At 44.2% G+C, this 11399-nt stretch overlaps 2 protein-coding genes across 2 annotated transcripts; both read left to right on the top strand.

The window, feature by feature from the left end:
- The first annotated feature begins 2539 nt into the window (after nucleotides 1-2539).
- Nucleotides 2540-4314, top strand: LOC133902060 (transcription factor RAX2-like). Its single transcript, XM_062343637.1, has 3 exons — nucleotides 2540-2972; nucleotides 3148-3277; nucleotides 3602-4314. Exons 1-3 carry the CDS (start codon nucleotides 2837-2839, stop codon nucleotides 4299-4301), a joined length of 966 nt encoding a protein of 321 aa, XP_062199621.1. The 5' UTR covers nucleotides 2540-2836; the 3' UTR covers nucleotides 4302-4314.
- A 3708-nt stretch (nucleotides 4315-8022) lies between these two features.
- On the top strand, nucleotides 8023-10790 carry LOC133902262 (glucomannan 4-beta-mannosyltransferase 1-like). Its single transcript, XM_062343877.1, has 2 exons — nucleotides 8023-8337; nucleotides 9477-10790. Exons 1-2 carry the CDS (start codon nucleotides 8023-8025, stop codon nucleotides 10788-10790), a joined length of 1629 nt encoding a protein of 542 aa, XP_062199861.1.
- The last annotated feature ends 609 nt before the right edge of the window (nucleotides 10791-11399 follow it).

The following is an 11399-nucleotide window of genomic DNA, read 5'->3' as shown; positions in this document are numbered from 1 at the left end:
CGACAAGATTCTCTTCTCCTTCTCCTGTGCTCCAGCCTGCAGTGCACCAAACCAACAGCTAGTTTATTCTGTGCATACGAGCAGAACAAATCTCGACCGTGAATTGGTTTACATGTTGTAATTTTTTTATACACGTAGTTATAACCAGTTGTAATCGCTGTTTACAAGATGAGAACACGTTCGGTAACCTAGTGGACTCACGGATTAGTGGGTGAATACTAATTATAACATAGTATACACTCTAATTACAACATAGTGAACACTCTAATTATAATATGATGAATACTATAATTACAATATGATAAACACTCTATATCTATAGTTGCGACTAATAATTGTAATCACTCTATACTATATGTTGTAACTTTTCTATGTACGTAATTGCAACTGGTTGCAATCGCTGCTCGTAAGGTGGAAACGTGTTTGGTAGTCCTATGGGCCCATGGGGTTGGTGGGTGGATCACGCTATCTATAGTTACAACATGTAGTCGCAATCACTCTACGTTTATAAATGTAAATCCTTTATGCATGAAGGTGCAACTCGTTGCAATCGCTGCTTGGTCTCCATGGGCCCACGGGGTTGGTGGGTGGGAGCACGCTCGGGGCGCGGGTGGCGTGTGCTCGGTCAGTGGGGCTGGCGCGTGCATTAGAGCCTAGTTAGTTGTTTAGTCGGACGCACACGCTCGGTCTGTGCGTATTCCGTAGGTACACAACTTATATCAATTTCACACGAGGATGATCCATATATACAATTTTCTGAGATGTGCCTACTTCTTTATAAGTGATATATATATATATATATATATATATATATATATATAGATATATATATAGGCACAAACAAAAGGAGGAGTTAATGTTTGCACTATAAAGCAAATAAGGCAACTGCTAAATTTCAAACACCTGGTATTGTATAAAGTTTCAAGCGACGGCTGTCCAACAGCTCATCATAGCCATCTTCCTGCTCTCACCCACGCCCGTCCTACCCTGCTCGCCACGCCCCCGCCTCCCGCCCACCCCCAGCCGTCTTCAGTGGCATTCCCGTCGTCGGATCTGTGCCCGTCACCCCTGCCGCGCTAACCCGACTGATTTGTGCTCCCCCGCCCCGCCCTGGCTCACCGGTCGTTCTCCACCACCGGCGGACAACGGCGCCCCGCCGCCTCGCCCACCTCCTCTACCGGGTCGGCCTGCCTCCCCCGAAGCTTGCCTGGATCGGATGAAGCAATAGAGTTTTGAACCAGACGTTTTGATCTTTGGTCATCCTTCGTAGTAACAATATCTCTCGGGGTTTGCAACGAAAACTTGGTATATCAACTCTAAAGCCGGCGAAAAAGGAACCCCCAACCGGAAACCTCACCCGCGTGCGCTTGTTCACAGGAGATTTTAGGAATGAGATTTCAAGTACTGAAATGTAGAAAGTGTAGGCAAATAATATTTGCAAGAACAAGAAACTAACAGTATGTACGGGCGTACTGTTAATTTTGTTGGTGCTTGCTGGTCGGAGAAAATTAAAGAAAACCTTGGCATAACAACATCGCATGGGATCGGATCAGCTAGTTAATTAGCCATGGGATCTATCAACTTAAAATTGGTGAGTACCTTTGTACATACATTTGTACTAGCTGTTAAATCATATATATACATTTAATTTGTGTCCTACGCTTTACGTACTTTTCTTATTATTCTATATATAGAGAGAGATCATCACGAGTACGTTATTACCACACGTAAGTACAAATTAACCACGTGCATGCATGCGTACTCGCTTGCGTACGTGAAACGTACATTATATGTGCTCGCGCTCGCTCGCTACCTTAATTATTCAGATCCAAATCCAAATGCTTTTACATACTACATGTTTTTTTAAAAATTATTAGTTTTTTCAATTACAAGGATTACATTTGCACACACAAACGTCACTCTTACACCTACGAATGTGTTCCTATCATATGTCTATACATAACAGCACTTAAAGCATGCACTCACTAGTATCAGAATTTGAAGTCTGTTCAGTGAAGTCGTTCCCTCACCTCATGCATCCACCACCCTACCTAGATGTGTTAATCCTTTAGCATTTCGTACGACGCATATGTCTTGTTTTTCTAGTCATCAGGGTCTTTTGTTTGACGAAGTTAAGCCTACATATATACTTAAAACATGCATCCATGCAAATATATTTTACGTGGCCTTGCTTCTAATGTTCTCCACGTTAACCAATTTAATTAACATGAATAATGACAGATTAACTGACATCGAGCACTAACTAGCTAGCAGCTTGTCATGCATGTTGATTAGTCTATCTCTCTCTCTATATATCCCTGCAATAATAATATTATCAACTCTAGCTAGCTAGCTAGCTATCTAGCTAGTTCCTACGCACACTAACTGAATCTTTTCTACCAAGATCTCACTTCCTGCATCGCGATCGATCGATCGATCATTTCTTAATTGTTGTACTGTTACACCACGCCTGGCCTTAATTGATACGTACGTACGTAGTTTTTAAATATGCGAGACAGGTGAGAGGGATACTGATTGATCGGCCGGGGATCGAGACAGGCTGCTTGCATGGGCCAATAAGAGTCTCCAAAAGTGCAGGGTTATATGGTGAGATCTAGTTGTCTCATCATCCATGTGAGATTTAGCTTATTGTATTGTTGACAAGAAAAGGCCATGCCTGTGATGCTGTGCATATATCCTTCCTTTTCAACACTCCTACCTCCCCTCTGTGTTGTGTTGTGTTGCTCTCTCTCTCTCTCTCCACCCATCCACTCTGATCACTACTACAATTAAGCAAAGGGATCGGATCGGCAAAAAGGGCCGGCAAAAAAAAAAAATGGGGAGGCCTCCATGCTGCGATAAGGCGAGTGTGAAGAAAGGGCCTTGGTCACCCGAGGAGGATCGCAAGCTCAAGGAGTACATCCACAAGCATGGCACCGGCGGCAACTGGATCGCTCTCCCTCACAAAGCTGGTATAGTTGTTGATTTATATATATATAATTAAGTTCCTTATTATCCAGTCTCTCCACTTTCATCGAGATCAGAATATCAGATCAGCTAGCTAGTAGCAATCGAGCTCGATCTTAATGTATCAAGCTATATATAGCTATATGATCTATCAACTGCGTGCATGCATTCATGCTGCAGGGCTGAAGAGGTGCGGGAAGAGCTGCAGGTTGCGGTGGCTGAATTACCTGAGGCCAAACATCAAGCATGGCGGCTTTTCTGACGACGAGGATAGGATCATCTGCAACCTCTTTGCTACCATTGGAAGCAGGTAATAATATGCATGCATAGCTAGCGTAGCGACTTGTCACTTGTGCATATATAGATTATATAGAAATAATTGTACATGGTCTCTTATCGGTAATATAAATAATTATGGTCTCTTATAGAAATACTTGTGCATGTTTTGTAGTGCTTTGCTCTTATATAGCCCAAGTGATGTAACCGATAAAACACAATACTGTAAACGGTCTGGTCTCTTTTGCTATGCAATGGTGACTGGGGCCTCGCTCCCACAACTCTAGAAAAAAAAAAAACTGTGCATAGTGATTTGGATACATTAGTTTATGCATGCACGGATATTATATGCATGCAGGTGGTCCATCATCGCAGCGCAGCTCCCTGGGAGGACGGACAACGACATCAAGAACTACTGGAACACCAAGCTGAAGAAGAAGCTTATCATGGGCTTCCAGCAGCAGCCACTTCCTGCCACCCACCACCACGACAGGTCCAACAAGCACCAGCAGATCTTCTTCCCCGCAGCATCGTCATCAGCAGCAGCACCAGCAGAAGCTCCTCCCTTGTTGCTGCAGCATCTCTCTGCCTCTCCTCATTATTCTCTGCAGCATGCCACCAGCAGCAACAACTCCAAGAAATATTGTTCAACGTCCGAACTCCTCGAGTTCGGAGGCAATGGTGAGCAGCAGATGAGCTCATCGTGTTCGGACAATGGCGGTGGCCTTGGCCTGTGCTTTGAGCTGTGCAACAACAGCTCCGTTGCGGCGGGCTTAGAGAGCTTCATCCTCGGCGGCTTGCAATTGCAGCAGGAGGATCATCAAAAGCAGGCTCTACTGCTTGCCGGTGATCAGCAGCTGGAATATCAGTACTACAGCCCCGCGGCCTGCTGTTATGACTATGAGCAAGAAACGAAGCCTAACTTTGTTGTGGCGGCGAGTGGCGGCCATGGTGGTCTCCCTCTGGCAGTAGCAGCAGCGCCTACTGGCCTTGATGCAAGTAGCAACAGCTTCTTCCACAGCTACAGCGAGGAGACGTACAGCAACAACGACGAGTAGCCAAGCCTAGAGTTGCAGCAGTTCGATGAGCTATGTATGTATATGTATCTATTTATCTATCTATGTTATTGCGATTACGTTGCTATTATCTGCATTAATTATAATCAATTTGGCTTTGTTTCTTGACTTGTACTACTTCATGTACTTTTGCTGTGTGGATTAGCAATTGTGTGATACCGGCTTGGCATGGGTATGTTCGTCTGGCCTCCCACCATCCCGGCCGGCCTTGATCGATCGCTATCGTTGCATGCATGCTCCGGTCTCCGACCCACTGTTTTGGTTTTGCCTTTTCGATCATGACGCGATATGATGCCTGATCGGTCAGAGGATACGCAATATTGGCTTGCATTTGTAGTAGCGCATTATATGCAAGGGCAGCTGAGACGATGAAATCGATGGATGGTCCACGATATCTATACTATATAACCTCTGCTCAACGACCATTTTTTGTTCCGTTTTTTATATGCTTTTATTTTGTTGAGAATTAGCTGTGTCGGTAATTTTGTTATCCCTGATTTAATTTGTTTCACCGTGGGAAATATCCACATTAAACTAGACATGCCGTCAGCCATGCATAAAATATATAATATAAAAGAGAAGAATAATCGTGGGCCACTCGCAAAATTACCGTCGGGAATGTTTTGAAATTAAATCTTGCAGTCATGCAGTGTTAATTATACGCTTGTAAATATAATAGAATATGAATCCCTCTGTATATCCTCCCTGACTGTTACTCCCTCCTATCACAAACATAAATCATTTAGAACACTGATACGGTCTGTAATATATCACTTTAATTAATAATATCTATAAAACTATATTGTTTTAAATAGAAAGAGTTGTATATTATAAATGTATTTTTCATGATAAATCTAGTAACATCAATCTTGTGTCGTTAATTTATATGATTTTTAAACTATTGATGATCAAAGATAAATTTTTTTACTTACGAATAAATCTAAATAAACTTATATTTGTGATCAGATACAGCAGTATATGCTAGTGCTTGTTACGTTGCTTGCTTGCTAATAGATCGATGACTGTACGATTGATGAGTAGAACATTAAGTGCACGCATGCATGTACAATCGTACACTCTACAAGCTAGGTAGCATGCATGCGCATTATTATATCATCGACCGATGGATGACAACTCAATTATGGATAAATTTAATTACTGCTCCCTCCGATGGTAAATGTAGATCGTTTTAGATTTATACACAAGAATTAAGAAAGTAGATCGAATGATCTTGTTGCCTCTTATTTATTCTACATTGGAGAAGATAACTCATTCATTTATAAGAGTGATAGTATTTATTAAACAGGGATAAGAATGGAATAAAAGAGAAAAAAGTGCATAGAAATTTGAGAATGACTTATATTTAGAGAATAGTTGAGGAGGCTAAAACGATCTATATTTGCAATCAGAGGGAGTACATACGTACATTAATTATATGGATGATGCCTAATTTAAGTGTCATTTTGAGTTATACATGGTTAATATTTTCAAATTTTAGTTATAAATTACTCTTTATATATTAAGCTTAGATATTTAAAAATGATACAGGTAGATTTATCTTAAAATATAGTTTCATATAGTATAACTTTACTATATTTTATAAATATATTATAAAAAAATAGTAGTTAAAAGATATGTTTTGAAGATCGTATCGATGTCCAAAACTATACTTGTTACTGGAGAGAGTACAAAGTAGTGTGTATGTATAAGGTACCTAGGTACGTATACGTACTCGCGCGATCGATTGTGAACTAGCTAGATCATGGCTGCATGCAGGCCTGGGTTGGTTGCGTCATCTTAGTACAGTCGTAATTTGTCGGCTTGGATTGCTTGCTTGCTAAGAAATTATATATACAAGAAAGAAAGAAAAAATTGATCGCAAAAAAGAAAGAAAGAAAAAGAAATTAAAAGAAGAAGATTGAGACGGACCCTGACTGATTCAAGTTTTGTTTTTTTTATTAGATTGAACCATAACTTACTCAATTGAATTAAAGATGCACTTTCACCTACTTAAACTGAGAAAGTAAATAAAAAAAACTAATGACTCAGAACTACATATTGTCTTGTATTTCTATGATGATGGAACCTCAATTAATGGGTTATCGGACCGTCACCACGGGCTGGTCCATTCTATCCTACATCGAAATCCAAGTATATAAATTGAATGGGCCTAATCAAATCAGTCACGGGCCTAGCAGCATAACTAACTGTCCAGGTACATGCCATCAAACCACCATCCAATCGAATCCATCTGCGTCTACATATATACACTACTCTTACATTAGTGATATAATAAGCTATAATATGTGAACGCACATTTAGATCCACTCAACTCACACCTACTCTTGACTCTTTATTAGTGGTTACTCACATCGATTGATCTTTCTCCACAAGGCAAGCAAGGAATGCAGTTTTGGATCTCAAACTCCTTTGCAGTTTTCTTTATCGGAAACTGATTAATTGGTAAAAACCTAGCAAGCAGACACGTATTTTATACAACTCTGCTAGGTTTTGTTTGACCTCCTTTCATGCCCTCTCGTCGACTTGGTCTTCCTATGTATTTTATAATGTTGTGTCTATTCTTTTTTACTTGTGTATATCGGTATGGTATCTTGTGCATGCCTTTAATTAACGGTTGCTTTTTCTAAGCATTTGTGATTAAAATTTATCCAAAACATAACCATTTGAAAGTATTTGTCACGATGAGTCTACTAATACATTTTCCTGTGACAAATCTTCATACTTTTATGTTTATTAGTGGTCGAAAGTTTGACTGTACGTATCTCTAAACAACATCAATTTGAGAATGGATTATGTTCTTCAACTATAACAATTCTTGTAGATGTCGTAGTGTTATTTGTGCCTTTTTCCTGCTATATATTTAATTTGTTGTTGAACTTTTATTAACGAAAATTAAAGGTACGCGGTCCTCCAGCCTAGCTATTCTCTAAAATTACTAATCGATTAGATCGGTTGCATGTTTCTTAATTTCAATTAACAAATAAATTAAATAGTATGTTAGGATTAAATGCATGGTTCTAAAAATACTAATTGATTAGTTTAGCCGGACGGACGGGCAGATATGCCAGGCAGAGGCTGCGCACGTCACAGTGGCTATATATCATCTTGTACATATGTCCGCAGGAGCATCACTCACATATCGATAACCAGTCGGTTTTAGGTACGTAGGTAGGGAGAGGCGTGCATGCATATATATGTGTCAGCTGTACCCCAATATTATCTATTTATTACAACTGCCACTGATCGATCGATGTGCATGTGTACGTGTACACTATGTACGCACTGCACCTAGCTAGCTAGTTTCCAGTATATATATACGGCTGGAGCACACATCAGCGATCTTGTGCATATATATATATATATTGTAGGTCATGCACAGCCAAGAAAGCAAAGCACTTTTAAGCGGCGATTGAGGTAGTACTTAGCCGGTCGTCGTCGCACCTAGCAGCCGGCTGGCCAAATACTTGTCGAATGGAGTAAATCAGTAGTGTACCCTCTAGTAGCCTAGTACATATTTTACGTACACGCAATCCTCTCCAGTCCACTCCAGTAGTACATGCATGCACCCTGCAATTCAGCAGATCGATCGAGAAGATCGACGACAAGGGGATGGGATCATGCTGATTAATCGAGCTTAATTCCTAGCTAGCTAGCTGACCGTCGTCGTCGACGCACAACAACCATGAGGAGCCTCGGGTTCGGTACTGCTGCAGCTGGGTCGCCGGCGACCATGCGTGCGGCCTGGCGGGCGGTGCGGTGGTCCGTAGTGGTGCCGACGCTGCAGCTGGCCGTGTACGTGTGCGCCGCCATGTCGCTCATGCTCTTCCTCGAGCGCCTCTACATGGCGGTCGTGGTCGCCGGTCTGTGGCTGCTCCGCGGCCGCAAGCGCGCCCACCGCAGGGACGGTGACCAACAACAAGACGACCTGGTGGAGGCCGCCGCCGACCACTGCCACCCCATGGTCCTAGTCCAGATCCCCATGTTCAACGAGAAGCAGGTGATGTCACCCTCCTCACCTCTCCTGTGCCGTGAGAGAGATTGAGTATGCTCATCGTTCTACTTTTACAGCTGTTGTCTTTGTTTCCGATCGATTCGGTTTACTTGCATTATTGCCCTCGCCCACAGTTAGCTGGTATTGTTTGTACTAGCACTGAGTGTGGCTGCATGGTGCGCATGATCACTCCATGATGGCATGATCGTGTGAAGCTCATGCTCATGCCTGTGGAAAGCTAGCTCAGATCAGCGTTTTTCCCCCGTTGATATATGCGGTTGTTGCTGCGTGCAGCATTCTAATTTTGTTTCTTCATGTAACAGAAAGCTACTTTTAATTTGTATACTTGCTTTTCCCTCTTGTTGCAAGTGTTTCTTGTGTTTTTCCACGTCAAAAGCAACAAAAATTCTTCACTGCACTTAGCGCTGGCTAGTTGAGAACTTAGGATGCATATATAATTATACACACACACATAGGAACTCGATCTTACTATATGTTAAGTGAAGTGCTATCTAGGTACTATATATAGGCAGTATTATTTGTTTGCATATATGTATGGGTTTTAATTTGGAGTACAAGATATACTAGTATATGTTAGCATGCATCACTACTCGATTTCTTACACACACTAGCTTGATTGTTGCTTAAATATTTACAAATAGCTAGTACTAACAGAAAGAGGTGGTGCAGGTCAACTCTAGTGATTGTCAGTATTCTGAGATGCTGGCGTCACTTGTACTTTGTAATTTATCATCGATAGATATATCTCTTATTAGCTGGTTTCCTTCCATATATTTGTATATATCGGTGTGCATTATAATATTATGTCATGCTGCTTGTTTGCTTGCTTTCCTAGCTTTGTACGTACATATACTTTGCATCTCGATCGGTGCAAAAGAAGACACAAGTATATATAGCTAGCCATTGCAGTCGATCGTCGCTTGGCTTTGTCGATCTTGTCAGAAACGACAAGCAGTCCAGCGTTCTCTCTTGGCTCTTCTCTTCTCTCTGTGACTGTCGGTACACGTACATACGTGATCGAGCTAGCTAGCCATGCATATATAATTAGACCTAAGTAGTACTATTATTAAGAAAGGATTTGTGATAACTGCATCTTCAATTCTGCATGCATGCATGGATGGCAGGTTTATCGGCTGTCGATAGGAGCGGCGTGCGGGATATCGTGGCCATCTGACAGGTTGGTGATTCAAGTGCTTGATGACTCCACGGACCCGGCCATCAGAGAGCTTGTTGAGGTTGAGTGCGCGCGCTGGGCAGGCAAGGGCGTGCGCATCCGGTACGAGAACCGCAGCAACCGCAGCGGGTACAAGGCCGGCGCCATGCGCGAGGGCCTCAAGAAGCAATACGTCAAGGAGTGCGAGTTCGTGGCCATCTTCGACGCCGACTTCCAGCCCGACGCCGACTTCCTCCGCCGCACCGTGCCGCTGCTGCAGCGCGACCCCGGGGTGGCGCTGGTGCAGGCCCGCTGGCGCTTCGTCAACGCCAACGATTGCATCCTCACGCGCATCCAAGAGATGTCCCTCAACTACCACTTCGCCGTAGAGCAGGAGGTGGGCTCCGCCTGCCACGCCTTCTTTGGCTTCAACGGCACCGCCGGCGTGTGGCGCATAGCCGCGCTGGCTGATGCGGGTGGCTGGAAGGAGCGCACCACCGTGGAGGACATGGACCTGGCTGTGCGGGCCAGCCTCCGCGGATGGCGCTTCGTCTACGCCGGCGACCTGGACGTGCCTAACGAGCTGCCCAGCACCTTCAGGGCGTACCGCTACCAGCAGCACCGGTGGTCGTGCGGCCCCGCCAACCTGCTCCGCAAGGTGCTCCCAGAGATCCTGCACAGCGACCGGGTGTCGCCGTGGAAGAAGCTGCACCTCATCTACGGCTTCTTCTTCGTCAGGAAGGTGGTGGCGCACCTCGTCACCTTCCTCTTCTACTGCGTCGTCATCCCGGCCTGCGTGCTCGTGCAGGGCGACGTGCGCCTCCCCAAGTACGTGGCCATGTACGTGCCGGCCGTCATCACGCTGCTCAACGCCGTATGCACGCCCAGGTCCTGGCACCTGCTCATCTTCTGGATCCTCTTCGAGAACGTCATGTCCATGCACCGCTCCAAGGCCGCCGTTATCGGCCTGCTCGGGGCCAGCCGCGCCAACGAGTGGGTCGTCACCGACAAGCTCGGCAGCGGCAAGTCTACCACCAGTGGTGTCGTCGCTCCAACGAGGAGGAAGAAGAAGAAGCCGGCGGCGGCGAGAAAGAGGTTATGCAGCCGGGAGGTGCATGTGCTGGAGCTCGTGATGGGGGCGTGCCTGCTCTACTGCGCCGTCTACGACATGGTCTTCTTCGGCCACGACCACTTCTACATCTACCTGCTTCTGCAGTCCGCGGCGGCCTTCATCGTCGGCTTCGGCTACGTCGGCACCTTCGTGCCCGCCGCCGCAGCCTCCTGACCGACCGACGCCTCCATGGATCATATGAACGAATGAATGGCCATAAATACATACATACATACTCATCATCATCCACCCAGAGAAAAGACACATGGTCGATGCAGATCCAATTAATGGTTCCAGATCAACCATGCATATTTTCTCATCTTAGTGATTGTCATCCACACTAGTACTAGCTAATTGTTTGTAGCCTTGTTGGGAATAATCATGAACAAATCAGGTTCAGGTGGGAAAAGACAGCCCAACAAAAATTCCTTACCAAGCTGCCATGTATGTTGTGTGTCGTATTCAGGTAATGAACAAATATTGGAGTACTAGTAGGGAAGGAACACTAAAGAACTTGTTGGTGAAAGTAGTCTGTGCAATTATGTAATCCTGTAGGGACATCTTTGCAAAATCTGCCAATAGAAAGAGGGGATCGGAGTGTGCAAAATTTGCAAATTCCAATTTGGTATTAGAGCCCTAACTCGCACCCCTCTCACCACCCATTCGCTGCCATTATTTTTCCCAGTTCGGTGTTTTGGCAGGAAATCTACCTCAGAATATTGCGTGTTTGTGGAAGGTAATCATGTCATGGAAAAGAAAGAAGCATGAGGTTGTAGCTCAGAA

Source organism: Phragmites australis, chromosome 20 (assembly GCF_958298935.1).
Source record: "Phragmites australis chromosome 20, lpPhrAust1.1, whole genome shotgun sequence".
NCBI lineage: Eukaryota > Viridiplantae > Streptophyta > Magnoliopsida > Poales > Poaceae > Phragmites > Phragmites australis.
Note: the sequence above shows the minus strand (reverse complement) of the source record. Positions and strands in the feature narration are given on the sequence as shown.